Raw genomic sequence first — 25,801 nt, 5'->3', positions numbered from 1 at the left:
AACATCTACAGGAGAAGCTACCAGACATTTCTTAAAATTTATGATGCCAGATAGTATTTTTCTAACTTTACCAAATTATTTTTGAGATTCTTTAAGCACGATGTTTCTATAATTGGTTGAATTATTCTATAGGCAAGGAAGAAAATATAGAAAAACCTCAAAAAGCAAAAACAGAGGAAAAAATTCCAAGTTCTCAACTATGTTCTCAAATCCTTTGGTTATTGGTAGAAATCCTAATTTGGCAAAATGCATTTAATCTTTCTATTTCATGATCAAAGCAGGCACCTAGAATATAATTATTTTTTCAGAAGAATGACATAAACACTAGAGTGTAAATTTTCTAGTAACTTCCCGTTCCCATACCTGACAAGACATTTTAAAAATGTGGACCCTTGCTATAATTTATGTCAACTCTTCAATACAAGCTACTCAAGCAAGGGGCTAGATTCTACAGATTTTTTGACAATCTAATCCCAGTAGCCCATTTTGTAGTCTTTGACAACAAACATAAAATGCAACTTCTTCATAACTGCTATCAGTCTAAAAGAAATGTCATTTTGTACAATAATGACTGTTTTAGTGAGCTCTCCTGTCTTGTGTTATAATCCCTCAACGGCCATAAACCAAGCATCAGGTTATTTGTGTAAGTGGCTAAGGGCCCCATAGCACCGTGCTACAGGCACACAGCTCCTGAAAAAACTGACATGAAAAACCAAGAATAACTTTGTAGTTTCTTTACAGTGACTTTTCTGAATTTTCTTTGTACTTTTCAGATTTATTAAGATTAGTCTGATAAAACCTAAATGTGTATATAATAGGTATAATATGCTCAACAAAGTGCTTCTAAAGTTGTATTGATTATCATTTTACTCAGATGCTTTAAACTACAAAGTACAAAATCTCAACTATGTACAGCAAGTATGTGAGCTGCATTATAAGCTGCATAAGATACACATTAAGTTGGTAATTATTCTGATTATTGTGACATTGACTTTTTAATTATCAGCAAAAAATTACCTTTTTAAAAACAAATGTCTAATTACTTTTGAAATCCAACCAAATGTGGTAAAAGTAAATAACTGCTAGTTGAAACATAATCTGTTTCTAGCTAAGTATATTTAAATGGTCTCAAAATCCCTCCATTTACACAATCCCTCCACTTACACTGCAAACTGTTGCCATCAAGGACATTGGTGGCTGAAAGATCCAGAGAATTAGGCCTCTGTGCTCTTCTAGGCTTTGATGGTCCGGGGTCTGCTACTGTGCTTGGAACACCCTGTGTGAGAACTTCTTGCTCAGAACATGGATTGCTGTTGTTGTTGTTGGAATTAGTTCGGCCGCCTTCTAGGGGCCGTTCTCTCCTGTCCACAAGACGATCCAGAACACCTTCATCATGGCCAGCCTGCTGCTCTCGTCTCAGTAAAGGTTCATGCTCATCAGGACTAGAATTAATGTTCAGCCGAGTGTCCTCACCAATGAACTGATTCTGCAGCATTTCTTGGGCTCTGTGTGCCACTGTGTTAGCTGTCTGGCCAGATGGTACTACGCCATTGGCATACTGAGTAGTGGCAGTATGGGAATTAACGCTGTGGTTTCTACCTGCCACACCATTCATAGTGACTGTCACTATATGAGGTTCTGCAGCATTGATTGTATTCATCTTGGCAACTCCAGTTTCTACTTGTTTCAAGTTTGATTTGTGCTTGCTGCCAAATTTCAGCCTGGGCTCCTTTGTCGAATTTTTGGTGTTTAAAGGCAAACTAGTAGGTCTCTTAGGAAGGTTCTGTTGCTTGGGGAGAGGATAGATCTGAGCAGGTGGGACATCAGGAATTAAACATGCTTGGCCATTTGCAGCCTGTGTGAAGTCCTGCTGCCCAGTCACTTCAACTGCAAGCTTTATAAGTGGGTAAAGCAAGCTAGAACTGGTACTGCTCAGTGGGTCTGGCCCACTGAATTGTTTAAGAGAATGCTCCATGAGATTCTCATCAGAACTTTCCTTGAGATTTTTATCGACTTCTTTTGGGTCCAGCTTGTTGGTCTCCAAGTCTTCTTCGGTCAGTTGTAAGCAGACAGGGGTTGGCCCGACTGGCTGTGAAACATTGGTGGCATGCAGACTTGTTTCATCTGGGTATGGCACCTCGGATATAGTGGTCATGCCGGTACTTGGAGTGAGGCCAGTGGTGTTTGTGGTTGTGGTGTTGGTAGACAAGCTGGTGACACTTGTTTCAGGGCTGGGGATTCGAGCTTGTGCTTGCTGCCGTTCATAGTTAATTGAGTTTCGGTTCTTTTCCCCTATAGTCAAAGGTGTGCTGGACATCGAATGCTCAGAGGAAATGTTCTTCACAATGCTGTCAGTATGATGAATAGAATCTTCAATGTATGAGGAAGAAGAATAATCTGGATAAGGGCCAATCTTTGGCACACGCCTATTGTGTGACAGGTTGCTTAAAGAAAGAAAAAAGTGTCACATTGAGAATACATTTATGACAAAGTGACTCTTCAAGTTTAACAACTCTGATTTTTAAAGTACAAACTGCCCTCTCTTTTATTCCTAACCCACGTTAATTCTTGAAGCTATTTAAAAATTCTAACCAAATGTTAATCCAGTATTGACAAATATGAACTAATAATTTGTTACAGGCTAGTTTAATGCCATTTAAGCCTATCAGAAAACTGATGGGGATCTATATGATTTTTATAGATTCTCATTATTTTAGTTTATAAGAGTTATTAATTTTAAAAAATTTCCCCTATAGTTTTGTAATGTTAGCAAATATGTCTTTATGAATTGTATATTTGCTCAATTAGACATAAATGTCCATGAAAGAAGGAACCAAGACACTTGTCTTTTGTGTTTCTGTAATTCTAGATACACAGTGGCTACTCAACAAATATATTACCAATTAAGTTCCAAATGGTAAAAAGAATACAAGCTTTTAGGCTGTTCCAAAGTGCTCCATTAAGTGGCATACTCTAGCAAAGGAACATATCTTCCTAGGTAGAGACTGAGCCATATCAATGGAAGTCCTAGAGCCTAGAGTATAAGGCAGAATGTGATACTCAGATTAAAAAAAAAAAAAATCTAAGACTCAGAACTGCTCTCCAGTTTACCAAGGGTTTTACACTGTAACTGTCACATCTTGAGAATGATGGTTCTTGGGCAGCATACTGTAATCTAGTTATGTTTTTAAAAATAAAAACCAGGCCAAGATACCTAAGCAACCCAATATTGTTCACTGATAGGTGAACAAATATACTATATGATTTTACTTTTATGTTGAATCTAAAAAACCAAACAAATGAACAAACAAAACTAAACAGAAACACAGGCAGGGATACAGAGAAGAAACAGGCAGGAGCCAGAGAAGAAGGGGTTGGAGGGAAGAAAAGGATAGATGAAGGAGACGAAGAGGTATAAAATTCTACTTTCAGAATAAATGAGTCATAGGTATGAAATGCACACTGGGGGGAATACAGTAAATAACTATGTGATATCTTTGTATGGTGATATACCATAACTAGACTTATCTTGGTGATCATTTTGAAATGTACAGAAATAACAAATCACTATGTTGTATAACACAAACTAACATAATGTTGTAGGTTAATTATATTTTTTAAAAAAACTCACAGAAAAAGCAATAAGATCTGTGGTTAACACAGGCAGAGGGGAACAGGTAAGGGGAATGGGATAAAGGCAGTCAAAGGTCTTTCAGTTGTAAGATAAATAAGTACTAGGGATCTAATATATAGGATACAAACAATTAACACTGCTCTATGCTATATATGAAAGGTGTTAAGACCGAGTTCCCTGGTGACACAGTGGCTAAGACTCTGAGTTTCCAATGCAGGGTATGCATGTTTGATCCCTGATTGGGGAACTTAGATCCCACATACTGCTTGACATGGCCAAAAAATAAAACAAACAAAAAATAAAATGAAAACTGTTAACAGAGTAAATCCTAAGAGTTCTCATTACAAGGGGAAAAACTGTTTTTTAACTATTTCCTTAATTTTTTATCTATATGAGAATGATGAATATTCACTAAACATTGTAATAATCATTTTATGTATGTAAGTCAAATGATCATTCTACACATGTTAAATTTATAGAGTGCTACATGTCAATTATATCTCAATAAAACTGAAAAGAAAAATAACATAAAAGTGAAGGGTAGTTTAAAATCAAGTATAAACAATCAAATATAGACAATGGGAACATTAACAGATACAAGCATTACAGGAGAAAAGCAACAACTAAAGGAAAACTGCTATGAAGAAAAACTGCTGAAGTTATGAGGCGAATGACAGGAAGGGGAGGAACAGAAAAGCTTTTGTATTGCACAAGAGGGATGGAGGGAAAGAGTCAATACAATGAACCCTAGAGTAGAATGAATGTGAGATGAATTACTATTTGAAGGAAAATTCAAAAGTCACAGGACATGAAGAGCAGCACAGGGTACAACTGAATGGCTCAGGAGGCAAAAATGGCCACAGCAAAGGAAAGCATCAAAAAAAAAAAAAAAAAAAGGATTTCCTCCTCCCAGTTAAGGAAAGTTAAAGCACTTAAAGTAAAAGTAGCTGACTCTTATAAGACGTACAAATAGCATACTAAAGCACACAGAAAACACAGAGATAAGGGGTGATGGAAGCAGAAGACTATCTTCAAGGTATTTGTAAGGTGAGAAATTTATATTTAGAAATGCTAATTTCTATCTTCCTTAACTTGCTGATATATTAATAACAGAAATAAAGGTTTATACCCTGAAGGTAATTCAGTCCAAGCACAAGCAGTGTAAACCCAATGTGGGATCCATAGTTCAGAATACAAATTTTCTTGAAAAATTAGAACAGAAAATATCAAAGAAAATGATTCAAGAATTCAGTTATTTTTTATCTCAATTTTCCCTGCTTACTCTTTCTTTTCTGAATCCTTCTCTGAAAAATTTTAACATGTTTTATTTAGATAAAATGAAAATTTGTGGGAAGACTTTATCCCCTAAACACAGAATGAAGAAACACAGATTACATGGTCTGAAAAGTTTCAAGTTTTAGAATTTTTTCTAAAAGCCCTTCTAAGAAGTTCTAATAAAGACAGCTTAAAAAAAAAAATCATGGTTCTAATAAAGAAATGTCTCATAAAACAAAGTTCATGATGAGACAAAAAGACTTATGAACTGCTTTCATGTAAAAGTAGCAGCATTCTATAAAGAAAGACCACTGGATAGGGAATCTGGAAACCTTAGTTTCCAGTGAAGCAATGGTTAGATACATATGCAAGTTCACAGTTCTATTTGCTTTAAACAAACAAAATTCAGGGGAAAAAGAAATAAAAACCACGAAGGCTAGATAATCAAGACAAAATAGTACGCAGAAGTGCTTATAAAACTTTTGGAACTATGAAAATGCTTTTCCTTTATTATTGTACGGAACTTTGTGCATTAACAAAGACTAATCTTTTACTGTATTGTTAGATATAAAAACCTATGGATTTCATCTTGCACTTACATTAAACAAGAATATTCAGTAAAAGAACAGGAATACTGAAAGAAAAGTTATGACATTAGACTGCACCAGTTAATCACTGTATGCTTAGACTGTTTTAATAGTATTTATTTTCTGTTCTCTAGTATCAGATTTAAATTCTGACAGACGGATTCCAAACCCTTAGTGTCTTACCGCTCATTCTGCATAGCAGTAGACATTGGATTGACTGTTGGGCTCACAGACTTGTTTCTTTCCCATATCATCATAAGTTCAGCCATCCTCTCTTCAGCACACTGAGCAGTAAGCCGAGCCTCTGCATCCTGGTCCCAACAGTCTTCGATTGTCTCCTTGAGTGATCTCACTGCCTGTAATAAAGTATATGTCAAACACTGTCTCTTACCAAAATATAACTGAATTTTTTTAGTGACATGAGGTGAAAGAAAAAATATCAATTTTATTTAACCAATATTTTACATAGCTATAATAAAATATCTTAAGACATCAGAGATTTGTAAAGGGCCGTATTCTCAAAAGGTGAGGAACAAGTACAGTAAGAAAATTTTAATTGAACACATTGAAGAATTATCCACAAGAGCAAGCAGTTGTAGTAAGTCATACGTATCCTCAATGCCGTGTGTTTATGTTGTTGTGCATCCACAGCACTGTTATTTCAATCAAGAGCCACTAATTCTACTTCAAAAATGAGTTTAAAAAATTTTGACACTAGACTGTCTTCAATCTCTAAGCTCTTCCTCCTTTACTCCTAGTAGTGTGCTTCATTCTAATCATAAATCTTAAAAGCCTGACACTTTCTTCTTATTTAAACTAGTTTCATTAGTAGTATCAAAATCAGTCCTATTCTGTAACATTCATATATATCTGCAATGAACAGCAGTGTTCCGTTTGGAGAAAGTTGGTGCAAACTCCCTTTTAAAAAGACAGACTTTATATACTTTGATGGACTGGCATCCAGAATTCTTACTCACACTTGTACTCTGATTTTTTATTAGGTGTCAAGCTCTTCACCTGCCAGTACATTTCTTGTGTCTTCAAGACACTTTCAAAATAGTAAGGCCAGGATTGCCAGATTTAACAAGTAAAAATATAGGATACTACTTACTTAATTTTAGTTTCAGATAATTGGACAAACCATTTTTTAGAGTAGGTATATTCTTGCCAATTCATAAATCAAAGTATTTTATCTGGCAAGCCTATTTTAAGCTAAAAATTTCTGTAAGGAATCTTGGTAACATTTTTAATGTTTCCTAATAATTTGTGTTCTGTAACAACTTGAACCTTAGGTCTCTGGGAAACATCTGTTGTTGCTGTTGTTCCCTCACTCCGCTGAATCCGACTCTTTGCGACCCCATGGACTGCAGCACACCAGGGTTCCCTGTCCTTCACCATCTCCCAGAACTTGCTCAAATTCATGTCCATTGAGTCAATGATGTCATCAAACCATCTTGTCTTCTCTTGTCCCCTTCTCCTCCTGCCTTCAATCTTTCCCAGGATCAGGATCTTTTCTAATGAGTCAGCTCTTTGTATCCAGTGGCCAAAGTACTGGAGCTTCAACTTCAGCATCAGTCCTTCCAATGAATATTCAGGATTTATTTCCTTTAGGATTGACTGGTTGGATCTCCTTGCAATCCAAGGGACTCTCAAGAGTCTTCTCCAACACCACAGTTCACAAAAGCATAAATTTTGGGGTGCTCAGCCTTCTTTAAGGTCCAACTCTCACATCTATACCTGACTACCAGAAAAACCATAGCTCTGACTAAATGGACCTATGTTTGCAAAGTAATGTCTCTGCTTTTTAATATGCTGTCTAGGTTTGTCTGGGCAACATGATAGTGTTCTTTCTGAATACAGGCTCACTGGGTACACGCACCACGGTCTACCCTTAATACCATTTTCCCCTGGCTCTTCTGAGCTGTCTGCCTCAGTACAGTACTGCTGATTCTCCAATCCTGCCCAGAACACAGATCAAAGAGTGTATCTTTTAAGACTCAACTTTACTTTGAGTTTTGAAATCTATTTAAAAGTATGTTCCAGGCTCTATTGAGTAAAAATTAAAATATGAACAATAGACATAAAACACCAACAATCTTTTCATTAAGCAATAAAAATCTACCTATTTCTTAAGATATGGAAGAACCGGAAGAATATATAATGATAATCTTGAGTTTAATAGCAAGTGTATCATCTCCCTGAGGTAAAAGTTTGGTGTTTATAAGTATGGTTGAGTCTGTTATCGATAGCAGTCATGTTCTATAAAGTTGCTGTGCACTGAATTAATGATGAAACATTAATCCTAGAGGAAATCCTGTGAGTCTCTGAATATAACATTTTCATCAACTGATCAATAAATAATCTTGTTTTACTTGTGTTTCTGTTTAAAGACACCTTTTAAAATATATATTATCAGTTTAAGTCAGATAGAAAAGGAGAAATACTGTATGACATCCTTTATATGTGGTATCCACAAAGAGATGATACAAATGAAATTACAAAACACAAAGAGACTCACAGACTTAGAAAACAACTTATGGTTGCCTATACACACTGCTGTATTTAAAATGGATAACCAACATGGACCTGCTGGAACTCTGTTCAATGTTATGAACAGGAACTCTGTTCAATGTTATGTGGCAGCTTGAATGGGAGGTGAGTTTCAGGAAGAATGGGTTTATGTATACGTATGGCTGAGTCCCTTCACTGTTCACCTGAAACTATCACAACACTGTTAATTGGCTATACTCCAATTCAAAAAAACAAGTTAAAAAATACATAAAATCACTTCATTAATTTGTACTCATGGTCACAGCACTACACCCCATGCCCTAATGGAGTTTATCTAGAACATGTTTTCCTTTCTTCATAAGGAATATCAAACTTTTCTTGTGCTTAGGAATATCACATAAGAGTTCAGCGTTATACTTAAGGGCTATTTTAAATGGTGAAATCACCAAAAAACGCAAAAAAAAAAAAAAAAAGTGAAAAATAGGGCAGTGAATACAGTGCAAAAAAGATACTTTTTTACAATACAAGATATGAAACACGAAAGCCTTATTAGACCTTCAGTTGGGAACATGTACATCTGAACTCAAAATTTTCACTGCTCTGCACACATACACAAATGACTGGGACAGTGTTCTGACTAATGATTCGGGGATTACAAACACACTCTGGCAAGTAGTTGAATGCCAAATATGAAATTCATGAATAATGAGGAAAGACTATATTTAATGAATTTAAAAACGACTTGGATTTTAAGATAACTCAAGAAACTCAAGAATAACTAACTTTTTATGATAAATATACCTCTAAAAACTAGTTATATATTTACCTTAGTATATTTGTAATATTGGTTTGAAAAAACGAACTCGTCGTAAGTTATGAAGAGAGGAATTTTTCTTTCCCTTTTGAAATAATTTCAAACGTACTTTTCTTTTCTTTCATGATCTTGACATTTTAAAAGACTATGCAGACCTAAAAATAGCCCAGTTACTTTTGAAAATGTTCCTCAATTTATCTGATATTTCCTCCTGACCAAATTCAAAGTTTGCATCTTTGGCAGAAAATCACAGGAGAGATTGCTGTTCTTCCCACTGTTCTTCCTATCATGTACACATTTTTTATTTGTCCCATTACTAGAGAACTTAACCTTAACCACATGACTAAGTTGGTGTCTGCCAGGTATCTTCCCTGTAAAGTTCCATTTTTCGTTTAATAATTAATCACTGTTTTGGGAGGGGGAGAGTACTCAAAGCTCCTGTATATATCTTGTTCTGCATTCAACTTTTCACCCATTGGCTTCAGCATCTCTTGCTGTTTCTTGGATGAATCAATTATTTCTATGACACTTGCCAGTAAGAAGACATTTAAAAAGTGATAGTAAATCCATAACAGGAATATAGATAAAGTGCATATAAGTAAGAAAAACAAACACCTTTAAAATATGCTAAAATGCTCAACCTTATTCACCATGTTGAGGTAGTACAATGAAGTAGTTAAGAATATTAGTTCCAAATTTGTAGTATTAGTACCAGCTCAATCAAGATCCTGTTTTCAAATACTGCCTTTATTTTTTACTAGGTGCAAATCAAAATAAGATTTATTTTTCCCTAACACATTAACTGATGAGAAGAACTGACTCATTGGAAAAGACCCTGATGCTGGGAAAGGTTGAAGGCAGGAGAAGGGGATGACAGAGGATGAGATGTTGGATGGCATCACTGACTCAATGGACATGAATCTGAGCAAGCTCTGGGAGCGTGTGATGGACAGGGAAGGCTGGTGTGCTGCAGTCCATGCGGTCACAAAGAGTTGGACACAACTGAGCGACTGAACTGAACTGAGCGCATTAACAAAAACAAAATTGCATACCACCTAGTGTTAGTGATGGGAAAACAGGCACTTGTATATTATTATTGGGAGTGCCATCACTTTGGAGGGTAAATTTGTATTTTAAAACTTACCCATGAAAAAACCTCCATGTCTGGATGGCTTTAGGAAGGAATTCAACCAAACATTAAAAAAAATAATAATAATGCCAAGTCTTAACAAGTCTTCCAGAAAATCAAACAAGGAAGGTTATTTCCTAATTCATTCTGTGAGGACATTAGTCAAAACAAAGCAGAGCAAGGAACTTTGGGAGGAAAAGCACTGAAAACTTCGCAAATATCATAATCAACTTTACTGAAACTCTGGATGTTAGTCAAATGTTTACAGCAACCAACTTAAAAACATAAATAGAAGGAGAAAGGTCACTGAAACAGGCTAGGAGACTCTGTCGTGTTTTAATTTAGAGCTGCCCCTGGAGTGATGGCACATATGAAGATGGCAGTCCGTTTTTCCCAAGACAGGCACCTGTTCCCAGAGGGAACAGAGTGACCTTGTTTCCAAGGGAATTATGCTGTCTGTTTTGACATGTCTTCCCTTGAAGATCCAATGCAATAGGCCTGTCTTTGTTCTACCTAACTCAGAACTCTCTTAGCATAGGGAAGTGGCTATGACTAAGTGCATAACATTCTTTGGAAAAATTGAAAGACCAAAGAACAAATGCTACAGCCTGGGGCAAAATGTAATAGTTGAGGCACACAAAAGAAATGCTTGAAAGTCAAGGAAGAAAAACTGGGTGTGAGAAACTTTGGGGAATAAGGGCATTGAAAAGCTTCTGCATATACTGAAGAATCTAAAAATCCACACACAAGTTCAGAGCAGGATGCAAGCTCAGAGAAGACCACAAACTTTCACAGCTGACTGGCTCAGCCAATGAGAAGACTTGGAGAGTCTTTTCCTTTTTTGTTTCCTTTTTGTCCATAATGATATCCAAAAAGTGATTTTAAACAAAAAATTACAAAGCATGTGAAGAAACAAGAAACTATGCCCCATTCACAGGAATGAAAAAAGGAACAGAACTGTCCCACAGGAAATACAGACATTGGAGTTACTGGCAAAGACTTTAAATATGCTCAAAGAACTAGAAACCATGGATAACAAATGAAAGGAAACTGGGAAAACAACATCTCAACAAATGGAGAATAGCAATTAAGAGACAGAAATTGTAGAAAGGAGTTTAAAAGAAACTTGGGAGGTCAACAGTAAAAACACTGAAATGAAGAATTCACCAGACTGGTTAATTGAGGATTTGAGCAGAGAGAAAAAAGAATTACTAAACATGAAGATAGGAAATAAAAATTACCTAGTCTGAGAAGCAGAAACAAAAAAAGAATGAAGAAAATGAATAGAGCCTAAAAGACTTGTGAGGCACCATTAATCACATCAAACTACACAAAATGAGTGACAGCCCCAGAAGAAAAAATGGAAAAAGAATATTTGAAGAAGTAATAATTCAATAACTTTCCAAATTTAGTAAAAGAAATGAATCTACACATCCAAGAAACTCAATTAACTCAAGGAGAGTTCCATACTGAGACACATTATGATCAAATTATCAAATGCCAAAGAAGAAAAGAGAATCTTGACAGCAGCAAGAAAAGCCACTTGAAATAAACAGTTCGGTTCAGTCACTCAGTCTTGTCTGACTCTTTGCGATCCCATGGACTACAGACACCAGTTCTCCCTGTCCATCACCAACTCCCAGAGCCTATTCCAACTCATGTCCACTGAGTTGGTGATGCCATCCAACCATCTCACCCTCTGTGGTTCCCTTCTCTCCCCGCCTTCAATATTTCCCAGCATCAGGACCTTTTTCAGTAGACAATTTAATAAAATATATCATATCATCATTTGGTATGACTAGAGCCCATATCAAAACATTTGATGACTGCATTTATGTAAAAATCATTAACTTTCTCATCTAACACAAGAGGGAGCTCTATAAAGGTGGAGGCTGTATCTAGTGCTCTCTATATTAAGCACACAATACACAGGATTCATTTAGTGAATGTTAATGAATAAATTCAGAGAAGGCAATGGCAACCCACTCCAGTACTCTTGCCTGGAAAATCCCATGGACAGAGGAGCCTGGTGGGCTGCAGTCCATGACGTCGCTAAGAGTTGGACACGACAGAGGGACTTCACTTTCACTTTTCACTTTCATGCATTGGAGAAGGAAATGGCAACCCACTCCAGTGTTCCTGCCTGGAGAATCCCAGAGATGGGGGAGCCTGGTGGGCTGCCATCTACAGGGTCGCACAGAGTTGGACACGACCGAAGTGACTCAGCAGCAGCAGCAGCAGCAATGAACAAATTCATTAACTCCAATAACCATTAACTCCAATAAACTCATTGGAAAAGATTCTGATGCTGGGAGGGATTGGGGGCAGGAGGAGAAGGGGACAACAGAGGATGAGATGGCTGGATGGCATCACTGACTCAATGGATGCGAGTGTGAGTGAACTCCAGGAGTTGGTGATGGACAGGGAGGCCTGGCCTGCTGCAATTCATGGGGTTGCAAAGAGTTGGACACAACTGAGCAACTGAACTGAACTGAACTGAATTAATAAATAAGCTGAATGACACTGTATGGGTTTCTTAATGATCTGCAGTAAGTTCAAAATTCAGTTCACTTCAGTTCAGTTGCTCAGTCGTGTGTGACTCTTTGTGACCCCATGGATTGCAGTATCCCAGGCTTCCCTGTCTATCACCAATTCCCAGAGCTGGCTCAAACTCATGTCCATTGAGTAAGTGATGCCATCCAACCATCTCATCCTCTGTCATCCCCTTTTCCTCCTGCCTTCAATCTTTCCCAGTATCAGGGTCTTTTCCAATGAGTGAGTTCTTCACATCAGCTGGCCAAAGTATTGGAGTTTCAGCTTCAGCATCAGTCCTTCCAATGAATATTCAGGACTGATTTCCTTTAGGGTGGACTGGTTGGATCTCCTTGCAGTCCAAGGAACTCTCAAGTCTTCTCCAACAACACAGTTTAAAAGCATCAATTCTTCAGTGCTCAGCTTTCTTTATAGTCCAACTCTCACATCCATACATGACTACTAGAAAAACCATAGCTTTGATTATACAGACCTTTGTTGGTAACATAATATCTCTGCTTTTTAATATGATGTTTAGGTTGGTTCCCTGGGAATTTTTAAAATGGGTTTTTACATTCATTAATTTTTAGAAGATTTTGAGTTTTGTTACTACAAAAATGTTTTGTAATTTCAATGCAACTATGAAGCAAAATGTCTTCATAGAAAGGGGGGATATTTCATACAGAAACTATGTATTTGCTATCTAATTCTAGTACTAGATTGTCATTGCACAGAAGCAGCAGTTCTACTGACTATAGCACATTAGATTTAAATGGATTTATTGGAAGTGAACCAAATATTACTTATTTCTTACTTAGCAACCTCATCTAAATTGAGAGTAAAAAGTTTTCAGAAAAATATGCATATGGTGCATATCCCATAATGGCAGGGTTGCCAAAAGATACTTTAGAATAAGTAGTCCAATTTCTCTGGTGAAATAAAACCATTTATGGCAGATGAAGTTGTATTTTAATAGATAAAATTTCACAAAGAGATTTTTCTTTGAAGCATACTCTGTTGTGAGGCTGGCACATCTAATGAACCCTGGGAAAGGATTCAGCCTCTTACCTGACATCAAGGACCTCTTAAGAAAAAATCTGTCCCAGTTCCTACAGGAGAAGGCAATGGCACCCCACTCCAGTACTTTTGCCTAGAAAATCCCATGGACGGAGGAGCCTGGTAGGCTGCAGTCCATGGGGTCGCTAGAGTTGGACATGACTGAACGACTTCACTTTGACTTTTCACTTTAACGCACTGGAGAAGGAAATGGCAACCCACTCCAGTGTTCTTGCCTGGAGAGTCCCAGGGACGGCGGAGCCTGGTGGGCTGCCGTCTATGGGGTCGCACAGAGTCGGACACGACTGAAGCGACTTAGCAGCAGCAGCAGAGGGAAGGGAAGGGGAGAGGGAGGGGAGAAGAGAAGGTAAGCCTAGGGCCAAAAAAATCAGAAAAGCCAGGGGATGGTGACTTTTAAAACATCATTCCTCAAAAGGCAGTAGCTTCTAGTGACTAACATAGGATTTTCACTTCCTCATTTATGAGTCCAAGCACAACAGTACATTGTGCCAAGGACGTTTCCACAACCATAATTCTACAAAATTCCCATGTTTTTATTTTATTAAAAATTTTAGATCTGTATACAAAATAGAAATTAATACAGTATTATACTAAATTATTATACTGTATTATACAAATACAGTATTGTAAAATTAGGAGAGGATAAATGAGAGACAACATAAATAAGAATAAACATAATATTTAAAGTTATAATGGGAACTTCCAGAAGAGAAAGTTTAGAAACAAAAACAAAACCTCAGAACACTGTTAACATGAATTACTTCTGAAGGTAGGACAGGAGAAGTCTTTTCTTTTCTCATTTCCTCTTTTAGCCATTCCATTTAATTTGATTTTGTTTACCATATATAAGCATAACTTTAATTCTTCTAAAAGGTTTTTAAAATAAGAAATACAGGGTACTATCATGCAATTTAATAATTATGACATATAATGAAATACTGATCAAATGGAGAGAAAGTGATAAATCTATATATGTAATGACATGAAAAATTAGTAAAAAAACAAGCTTCAGAAATGACAGTGGATAATGAGATGATCCTACTCACATTAAAAAAATATATAAGAGTGTGTGAATATATCTGTTGTGGGCAAATGTTTGTTAAGATGCTTTTAGAATTGTAGCAACAATTTACTGAAATGGCAGGAGCCTCTGAAAATAATTCAGCATTGTAAACTTTATTTTTAACAAGCAGAATTTATACATGGTACTTTGGTTTCTTTTTGGTGCAGTTTAAATTTCTATCAGTCAGTGAATATATATGTCTGAACTAATTAACATTTTTGGTACCACTCTCAAGAGAATAGATGGAATGGAATTTCAATCATGTTTGAAATATTATCACGTTAATTATTCCAGCTGTTACCCAATGCGGCAAACTGCAGACATAAGTTAGTCTCTCTAAGGAGTATTTTATACTTGAAGAAAACAAATTAAAACACCTCCAACTTTGAAAATATACAATATCATACAAATCAAGTAAGTTAGATTTTTGGCATTAGACAACTCTAAAAACTATTTACCATCAACAATCTATTTTTGCTTCAGGCAACATTTGAAACATATTCAGTCATAAGTCCTCTTTTTTAATAATTTAGTTTTTCCTTACCAGGCTATTTTCTTTCCAAGCTTCTGGGAACTTGGGTCTCTGTTTTTCCCTAGACACCAGAACCTGCATATCTTCAAAAGTGGGATGATTTCCAACCTCTGTCTGAAAAGCCATCTGGTATTCTGGTACAGATTCACCTGTGAATTTTTTTTTAAAAAGGAATAAAATTTATTATTATCATTTTGGGTTTCATGCATTATTAATAAAAGCTCTACTTGTAACAGTCTTTGTTTGATAAATTAAATGTTGCTATAAATTAAATGGTAGTTATAAATTAAATGGTAGTCCTTTTCTACATTTTATCTCACATATACTTCTTCACTATTTCCATATCTAGGATAACAGGGTATCTTAATACAACTCTCTTCATTTTCCTTTATTTTTAAACTGTGGTTAAATGTACGTAACATAAAATTTACCATTTAAACCATTTCTGAATATACAGTTCTGTGGCACTAAGTGCATTCACAAAGTTGTGCGTTCATGTCCAGAACTTTTTCTGTCTTCCTAAACTGAAATTCTGTATACATTTAAAAGTAACACTCACTTTTTCCTTTTTTAAACTCTTTCTAACATTATTTCAATTCATCTTATATCTCCATTAAAATAATATTCTGCAAACAAGATTTAATTGCCTTTCCTGTGCAAACATTTGATATTGCACTTTATAATTTAACAGTACAAAAGCAATAGCTATTCTTTGAATGTAGTAACTGTTTAAAAAAACATTGCTGATAGCAATGTATTAACTTAAGCTGATACAAGAATCATTTTAGTCACATATGCTTCTAAAAAACAAAAGTTCTGGATTAGGATTTTTAAAATACTATGGCCGAAGTTTCAATAATAGAAATTAAAACTTATAAGGTTCCAATAATATGTGATACTACTGTAATCACTATTTCCAAAAAAACACTTTGAGTACCCAATCAGTGAGTCAGTTCAGGAGCTCAGTCCTGTCCGACTCTTTGCGATCCCATGGACTGCAGCAGGCCAGGCCTCTCTGTCCATCACCAACTCCTGGAGTTTACTCATGTCCATTGAGTCAGTGATGCCATCCAACCATCTCATTCTCTGTCGTCCCCTTCTCCTCTCGCCTTCAATCTTTCCCACCATCAATGTCTTTTCAAATGAGTCAGTTCTTTGCATCAGATGGCCAAAGTATTAGAGTTTCAGCTTCAGCATCAGTCCTTCCACTGAATATTCAGGACTGATTTCCTTTAGGATGGACTGGTTGGATCTCCTTGCAGTCCAAGGGACTCTCAATAGTCTTCTCCAGCACCACAGTTCAAAAGCATCAATTCTTCAGTGCTCAGCTTTTTTTATAGTCCAACTCTCACATCCATACATGACTACTGGAAAAACCATAGCTTTGACTAGACAGACCTTAGTTGGCAAAGTAATGTCTCTGCTTTTTAATATGCTGTCTAGTACCCAATACTTCTATTTAATTGGAAAATATACTTCTAAATAATAACTGATTGAATTGCCAGTAATCTAAATAATTATTAATTTATTCCATTATATTTTAGAATTATAAGCTGTCGATAAATGTTTTTTCTTTTTTAGGGGCTGGGGAATTGCACTGTGTGCCATGTGGGATCTTACTTCCCTAACCATGGATCAAACCTGTGCCCCATGCAGTAGAAGCACAGATTCCTAACCACTGGACCACCATGGAAGGCGCAAATGCTCACTATTTTTGAAACAACAACAACAAAAAAATCAACCACATTACTAATCTGTTTTTATTAAGTAGTTCCATTTGTCTAATGCTGGGTCAATTCACTGTTTTTCATTTCCCCATGCTATTAATGCTGTTATTCCTACAATATAGAGACCACTTATATTGGAGAAGACTCTTGAGAGTCCCTTGGACTGCAAGGAGATCCAACCAGTCCATCCTAAAGATCAGTCCTGGGTGTTCATTGGAAGGACTGATGCTGAAGCTGAAACTCCAATACTTTGGCCACCTCATGTGAAGAGTTGACTCATTGGAAAAGACCCTGATGCTGGGAGGGATTGGGAGCAGGAGGAGAAGGGGACGACAGAGGATGAGATGGCTGGATGGCATCATCGACTCGATGGACGAGAGTTTGGGTAAACTCCAGGAGGTGGTGATGGACAGGGAGGCCTGATGTGCTGCGATTCATGGGGTCGCAAAGAGTCGGACACAACAGAGCGACTGAACTGAACTGATGTCAAATTATTTTTATGCAACCTAAAAGAGTGCAATGCACTGGTAAATACACTGGTAATTAGTTTAAATTTTTATTAATATATCACAATGTCATTGATATAATCATAACAAAAGGAGAAAAATATATACTCATTTTGCTATTTCAAGTTAGCCTCAAATAAATATTTACATTGAATGAGTTGTTCTTTCATGAAAGGAAGGAAGACAGATAGGAAGGCATGAAGACAAGAGAAGGGAAATTTTTTTAAAAAGGAAGAAAAGGAGAATTTTAAAAAAGGAAGAAAAAGATAATCCAATGGATAGTTCACTACTTCTAATTCCTTACTGAGTCAATTCAGGTAACACTATGAAGTGCAGCTTCGAAAATGCTCAGAGGTTGCATAAGGAAATGATAACTGCTAAAGCCATCAGAGACCAAACTGAATACAGGTAAGCTATTATGAGCAATTAATTAAATCACCCTCAGATGCAAACCCGGAGTTCTTTCTAAAAAGTTTTTTCCCACTGACATCTTTCTGCTAATAATATTTTTGAACACTAGATGGCAATGAAATTAAGGTTTAAATGAAAGCACAAACACATAAAAGTAGACTTAATATAGGTAGAAGAAAGATGTAACTGCTTCACTTCAAAACATACATTAATTCTGACAACAATTCCCTCACCTGGAAAGAGGTCTGTACATCTCATAAATATCTCCCAATAAATTAGTCCAAGTGCATACATATCTACTTGTTTCAAAGCTGATTCACAGTCCCTAAGGTTCACAGCTCCTTCCAGAACTTCTGGTGCCATATATCTGATTGTGCCAACCTGATAAAAAAAAGTGTTATGTATTTCAGGAAATAATGTAGCATATTCTGAAGGGCATACATTAGGCTAGAAGTTATACATAAATTCGGGTCAACAGTAGCTCAATATGCTTATTTGAACCTAAGTATGGCACTGAACCTTTTTAGATCTCATTTTTTAAAATATAAAATACCCTTTTCAGAACATCTTGGTTGCTTCTAGTTTTCGGCAATTATGAATAAAGCTGCTATGAACCTTGATGTGCAGGTGTTTGTGTGAATACAAATTGTTAACTCAACAGGGTCTATATACCTAGGAGTGTGATTGCTGGAATACTATGTTTTCCAAAGTGAATACTATCCAGCATTCCTACCAGCAAGGAGTGGGTTGCTGTAGCCCCACACTGTCTCCAGCATTTGAAATTATTGTTTTTTTTAAACCATTCAAAGGCAATGGCATCCTGTTTTGATTTGCAGTTCTTGAATCATGAATCACGTTGAGTAACTTTCACATGCTTATCTGCCATCTATCTATATAAATACTATCTTTGGTCAGGTTTCTATTTAGATCTTCTATTTATTAATTGACTTATTTGACTTCTTACTGTTGAGTTTTAAGAGTTTTTATATTCTGGATACAAGTCCTTTATCAGATATGTGTTTTTCAAATACATTCTCCCAGTTTGAGGGTTGTTTTTTTCATTTTCTTAATACTATCTTTCATAGAAGTTTTTAATTTTAATAAAATTCATCTTAGCAATTTTTTCTTAATAAAAAAAAAAAATATCCTCTTGAAATAATTAAGGTGTGATTTAGTCATCCTAGTCAATAGTGCTTATGCTTATGTGTGCTTAGTTGCTCAGTCGTGTCTGACTCTTTGTGACACCATGGACTGTAGCCCACCAGGCTCCTCTGTCCATGGGATTCTCCAGACAAAAGTACTGGAGTGGGTTGCCATGCCTTCCTCCAGGGCATCTTCCCAAACCAGGGATCAAACCCAGGTCTCCCACATTGCAGGTATGCTTTACCATTTGAGCCACCAGAGAAGCCCAGTCAACAGTATTCCTCCTAATGCTTGACAAAAATAAGGTTGACTGGCAGTGATCTCCATAATGAATTGATGAACTTCATGCAGTGTTTTCTGTATATCTTAATTCTGTAATTCCTAATATGCTATAATTGGATAAGGACAACTGTCCTGAGTACTTAGTAGGTTTTTAAATTCAATTTATTATGTTTTAAAAGTATGTCAGCTTGATACCCTTTGTATGCACTCACCTCACTAATGGCTGCATTATCTTCTTCCCCTGGGCGCACCAGTCTATTTCCAGTCAGCTTCATGGACAACCCAAAGTCACTAATAACGCAGGTTCCATCATTTTTCACCAGAACATTTCTGCTGTTCAAATCTCGATGGGAAATTGCAGGTTTATAATGATCTGTTTGGATAGTTTTCATATATTTATTAATGCTTCAGTTGCACTACTGAACACAAAATGAGCAGAAGGTAATATAAAGAAGACTGCTTTTTTCCTTCCCTATACTTTTCTAATAACAAAAGGACGTAAATAAAAATTTCAACTCACAATCCTGTTTTCATTATATTTCACAACATAATTCCTTTTGCATCTATAATTAATTAAGCTTTAAACATTCAGTTGCAATTACTAGTCAATAGGATCTTGCTTCTAATTTTAACATATACTACTTTGGTCCTTTTTTTTCCCTCTAGTAGGAAAAGGAGGCAATAAAAAAAGGAATATTTGGTAAAAACAAAAAGTAAATTTATCTAAAACAATTATCACTATAAAACTGGCATGGCTCTGAAATTGGTATATGTTATCTTATAACCTATGACAGAAAATCCCAGTTTTGCACTGAGGCTTAGCTATATATCTAAGCCCACCACAGTTCTTCAAATCAAACTAGAAACAGTTTTGCAATGGATTGTTTTCTGATTTTACAAAACAAAACACTATTATACTTATTCTGTTACTTGTTTATCAGAAGACGTTTATGTTCTATGAAGGCAGAGAGAGGACATGTTCTGCCTGATTTCAAAAGGCCTGATACACAGACACACACACACTGCCTGAAAGAATATATCCAATCAAGAAGCCTAACTAAAATCATAATTCTTTTCCTCTTGATAAGAAAACCATGGAGGAGGGAGGAAGGAAGGAAAGGACTGGGAGTTTGGAATTAGCAGATGCAAACTGTTATATATATAAAACGGAAAAACAACAAGGTCCCACTGTATAGCACAGGGAACTACATTCAATGTCCTGTGAAAAGCGACAATGGAGAAGAATATGAAAAAGAATACATGTGTACAGCTGAGTCACTCTGTAGTACAGTAGAAATTAATAGAACATTGGAAATCAACTATACTTCAATAAAATTAAAAAAAAAACTTTATATAAATCTTATATTGAAATAAAACCACAGCTCTTAAAAGGAAAAAAAAATCTATAGTACAATACTCAAAATTTAAAATAACTTCTTAGTTATATAAAGAAATAGAGCAATGAGAACAAAGTCAATGATAAAAACAAACAGAATGCTTACATTTAGGCACAAAAAGACTCAGTATTTACATTTATTACTCTCATTAACATGTATTAAACTGCAATTTCACCAACAATAAAACCAAAGACAGAAGATAATGATTCCTTTGACCAAAAAGAAATGATACAAATGAACTTACTTACAAAACAGAAAGAGACTCACAGACATAAAATGAACTTACTTACAGGGCTGGGGAGGGATAGTTAGGGAGTTTGGGATGGTCATGTACACACTGCTATATTTTAAATGGATAACCAACAAGGACTATTGTATAGCACATGGAATTCTGCTCAATGTTATGTGGTAGCCTGGATGGGAGGAGGGTTTGTGGGAGAATGGATGAATATAACTGAGACCCTTCGCTATTCACTTGCAACTATCACAACTCTGTTAATCAGTTATAGCCCAATACCAAATAAAAGCTCAAAAGGAAAAAAAAAAAGGATTCCTTTGATACGGGGAGGAAAACGCAATAGCACAACTGGAAGAAAAATAGCAATTATTAGGTTTCTAAGAGTTGACTTCTTTCTCATTTGTTCCCCTTCCTACTTACTTCCTGGTCCAGTCTTCCTAAAGTTTGTACTAACATGGCTCACTCAACTAGTAAAAGAGCTACATTTCTTATTCTGGATAAAACCAGAACATAAGTATATATGGTTTAATCTTGAGCTGATATTTATATAAGAAAATTTATAGAGATACCTGAAAATGTTTGTATAACACCATACCAATACAATGCAATGAGTCAGTGAGCCAGCAAGAGGGGAAACTAGGGTAATACTTTGTGATAATATTATAAAGGAAATAAAAGGTGGAACAACTGAGCCCACGTGCAGTAACTACTGAGCCTGGGCTCTAGAGCCCAAGAGTCACAACTACTGAAGTCCATATCCTTTTCCCCCTTCCCCTTTGGTAACCACAGTTTGTTTTCTATGTCTGTAGGTCTATTTTGTTTTGTAAATAAGTTCATTTATATCTTTTTCTGTTTGCAGACTCTACATACAAGTGATACCATATGATATTTGTTTGGCTTAATTCACTTAGTATGATAATCTCTAGGTCCATCCATGTTGCTGCAAATGGAATTATTTCATGGCTCAGTAGCACATAACACAATATTCCCTTTATATGTGTGTATAATTTATATATATTTCCCTTTTATATATATCATATCTTACTTATCTTCATCTATTGATGGACATGTACGTTCCTTGGATATTGTAAATAGTGCTGCAATGAACACTGGGATACATGTATCTTTTTGAATTATCGTTTTCTCTGGATATGTGCCCAGGAATGGGACTTTAGGATAATAAGGTAACTCTATTTTTAGGTTTTTAAGGAACTTCCATACTATTCTCCATAGTGGCTGTGCCAATTTATATTTCCACCAACAGTATAAAAGGATTCCTTTCTCTACACACTCTCTCCAGCATTTATTCTTGTAGACCTTTAGATGATGGCCATTCTGACCAAAGTGATTTGCGGAATATTTTTTAAATAATTAGGTACTAAAAATTTAAATAGCTATTATACTGATGTTTTCTACAATAGCATATACTCAGTTGTTTTTTTATTTAAGGTTAACTATTCAGTAATAATATAAGGTGATGTTTAAGAATAGAATCTGTGTTTAAATAAAACTCCTATATGATGGCAATCATTCTTTCCAGCCAAAGTTTGACTGGAAAACTTTCTGAATCATGCGAGCTTTGAAAAGGAGGATAGGATGGTATTTTAATTTTTGTTTTAAGCCAGCTCTTTAAAGGAGTTATAATATTTAAGAATAAAGAAACACAATACAAATGGTTAATGCACTAAAGTAAGTGCATCAAGTTGCTGACATAGGCAATAACATTGACCAATTCTGTATTCAAGAAAAGCAAGATGTCAAGATAAATGAACTGATAAATTATTCAGGAGAAATTACTTATATATGAAGCAGCAGCTAAAAATGATGATCCATGCTATTATACAATGGAACAAAGATCTAAGAAATTGATACATTAAAAATTCTCTTCATTACAGAGGTCAGAGAAAGTGAAAAAAGAATGTATGGCAAGAAAATTGCTGTAAGGGATGTAAACGCAAAGACAGTTTTATAGCAAAGCTAATTTTGAGGGGCCTGTGATATGATATGAGGTGTACTTTGAAACAAAGTGAAGAGAACAAATATATTTAAAAAAGATGCTTTGGAAAACTAGCAAAAATGTACATAAAGGCTAAATAAAACTGTAGTTATAGCACTATACTCATTGACATAATACAACCATTCAGTATTGACACACTGGCGAAGACTGACTCCTCACCATGCATTCTCGTTATTTGAAGCAGCAATGCACCTAGCTAAAACTAACAAACACACATACACTGCACTGAAACATCCCTTGCAGCTAAGTGTGGTGGGAAAGCATGGACTAACCTCTGGGAAAGAAAACAAGCACAAGAGTGGGACTTCTGGAAGTAAAAAGGGGCATTTCCTTCTATTCTTTCTTTTCTCTGATTAGCATATAGCATGATGGACAATGAGGTGATCCTGAAAACATCAGCTACATATAAAGATTAATGGAGGAGAAATATATGAGTCTGGGCCCCTAAAACTACTATGGTGCTACCAAAAGAAATGTGAAGACTGTCTCTGTCTAGATTCTTACATGAGAAAGGAAAAAAATAGTCATTCTCATTGAAATCTGTTTTATTCTCCTCCCTGATAAATTTGAACAAACCTAGTGCTAGCTATGGAGAAGGCGATGGCACCCCACTCCTGTACTCTTGCCTGGAAAATCCCATGGACGAAGGAGCCTGGTAGGCCGCAGTCCATGGGGTCACTAAGAGTCGGACACGACTGAGCGACTTCACTTTCACTTTTCACTCTCATGCACTGGAGAAGGAAATGGCAACCCACTCCAGTGTTCTTGCCTGGAGAATCCCAGGGACAGGGGGAGCCTGGTGGGCTGCCATCTATGGGGTCGCACAGAGTCACACGACTGAAGCGACTTAGCAGCAGCAGCAGCAGCAGCAATGCTAGCTAAGAGAAGCACTGATTTATAAAAAAGATACAATTGGGTTTTATACTAAAGACCAACCAAACTACAGAATGTGTACCTAAAGAAGTAACAATGCATTTGTAGTTCATTTAAATAAGCAAAATAAATACAAGGAAAATACAATGCAGTCCAGCTAAGAGGTTCTTAAACTAGGGCCAGAGAGGAACTTCAAAAGATTGAGAACCCCTACAATCACAAGAATATTTTTTAAAGTATGCCCATACGTGTATCTTTACAGGGAGAGTGTTCATAGCTTTAATTAAAATCTCAATGGAATCCATGACTTGGCTAGAGTAATGAAGTCCTTTTTCTTATTCTTCTTGTTAAATTTCAAATACGTTTCCTCACACTAGATCTTTTAAACAACTATCTGCTGTAATATAAAACATACTTTTATTCTGAAGATACAAATAAAGCTTCCCTTTGTGAATTGTGTCCCCACATGGTTTTCAGAGTCTTGTCATTGTCTTACCTCCTCGTGGTAATTCAGTATGAAGATAAGCCAATCCTCTAGTCACAGAATGAGCCAGACGGCAAGAGCTTACCCAGTCACTTGTATGGAGACTTAAATACTTGCATAGAGATCCCTATACGGAGGGAAAAAAGTAAAAGGGGAAGGGGAGAAAAAGTGGAATTACTTTATTTGAACATGAGGAGGTAAGTGAGCAACTGTATAAAGGGATTTGCATATGTCAGGATTCAAAGGAGGTCTAATGAATCATGACATTTCAGAACAATGAAGTAAGAAAAGACATTTCTGTGGGTAGAGAAAGGAAGAGAGAATGGAAAGTAGAATTTAGACATTATCAATTTTTATGCCTCCAGTATTAAAAATTATGAAAGGTTATTTAATTTCATTTTAAAGGCTTCTTTGATTTATCAACAAGATAGAAAAACTGTTTCTTTACACGGTTTCTTTACAACTGTTTCTTTACACGGTATATTTTACCAGGACAAAACCAAATTATCCTATTATGTAGAAAACTTTTTTACAATCAGAAGGCTTTTGTAAATATATGTGTCATTGCTACTCAAGGTCCTCATCCATAAATTCTTTATTACCAGGCTGAGATAAAGAGCACGCATCAGAGTAAATGTCAATCAAAGCACTGCCTCCTTCATCAAAAAGTCTTGCTAAGAGACAGACAGAGACAGAGTGACAGAGGTTCAGGGCACTAAACAGTTTCATTCACATTCTGGGATAAAATCCTTATTTCACTGTAGACCATTAATACTCAGTTTGCAAAACAGCAACTCTCTACGTAATGGGGATCCTCTTACAAATCCAATTAACATAAATGTCAGTAAACTTTTTAAGAAGAACTTACATTGGGATAATACTCCATCACAAGCAAATACTCCATGCGTCCATCTGCAGTGACTCTCTCATCTCCAACTATAAAGCGAGCAATGTTGTCATGTTCCATCAAAGGCACTCTGTAAATGTTCTTCTCATTGATAAAATTCTGACGGTTTGCAAAGGAAAATACTTTTACAGCAACTGGACGTTCATCTAAGGAACCTTTATATACAGCTCCATATCGACCCCGGCCAATCAGCTGTAAGTTTGTTTTGAAAAAAAAGCAAGATGTTATTTCTTCACAACTGAACAATCAAATTTACTAAAGTATAAATCCGTATGTATCCAACAGGTCTCTAACGCTTAGTCTGAATTACTCCATTATCAATAAACTAACAAATTAGGCATCCTACACAGCTCAGAAACAAGTACCATACCCAGCCCTTCCAAAGATGACAATTATAAACTCTGAACAAAATTTTTTAAAAGAAATCTAAAAATGTGGTGGAATGAACAAAAGAAGGTAGATCCTGAGGGGAGTTAACATTTAAAAGAAAGAAATGGCATAGCCTGAGATATTCATTTTATAGTGTTCAGTCTGTGAGCAGGCTGAAATCTGCACTGTGTATTGGGATCAAAAATTGCAATAGAAAATCTTTCAGGCCTCAGAAACCAGGGAACAGAATTTAGGGCAACAATTGCCGATGGAGAATGAAGGCAGAATCCCAA

At 36.0% G+C, this 25,801-nt stretch overlaps 1 protein-coding gene across 1 annotated transcript in view; it reads right to left on the bottom strand.

The window, feature by feature from the left end:
• The window catches only part of BMPR2 (bone morphogenetic protein receptor type 2), a 151,825-nt gene that overhangs the window by 7,463 nt on the left and 118,561 nt on the right, over positions 1 to 25,801 (bottom strand). Inside the window, exons 6-12 of the mRNA XM_061381769.1 lie at positions 25,101 to 25,331; positions 24,245 to 24,359; positions 19,436 to 19,596; positions 18,032 to 18,179; positions 15,167 to 15,303; positions 5,680 to 5,852; positions 1,165 to 2,444 (exon numbers count right to left, since the gene is read on the bottom strand). Coding sequence (XP_061237753.1) covers positions 1,165 to 2,444; positions 5,680 to 5,852; positions 15,167 to 15,303; positions 18,032 to 18,179; positions 19,436 to 19,596; positions 24,245 to 24,359; positions 25,101 to 25,331 — 2,245 coding nt within the window. The remainder of the gene's footprint in view (positions 1 to 1,164; positions 2,445 to 5,679; positions 5,853 to 15,166; positions 15,304 to 18,031; positions 18,180 to 19,435; positions 19,597 to 24,244; positions 24,360 to 25,100; positions 25,332 to 25,801) is intronic.

The sequence above is a fragment of the Bos javanicus genome, chromosome 2 (assembly GCF_032452875.1).
Source record: "Bos javanicus breed banteng chromosome 2, ARS-OSU_banteng_1.0, whole genome shotgun sequence".
In the NCBI taxonomy this organism is placed as follows: Eukaryota; Metazoa; Chordata; class Mammalia; order Artiodactyla; family Bovidae; genus Bos; species Bos javanicus.
Note: the sequence above shows the minus strand (reverse complement) of the source record. Positions and strands in the feature narration are given on the sequence as shown.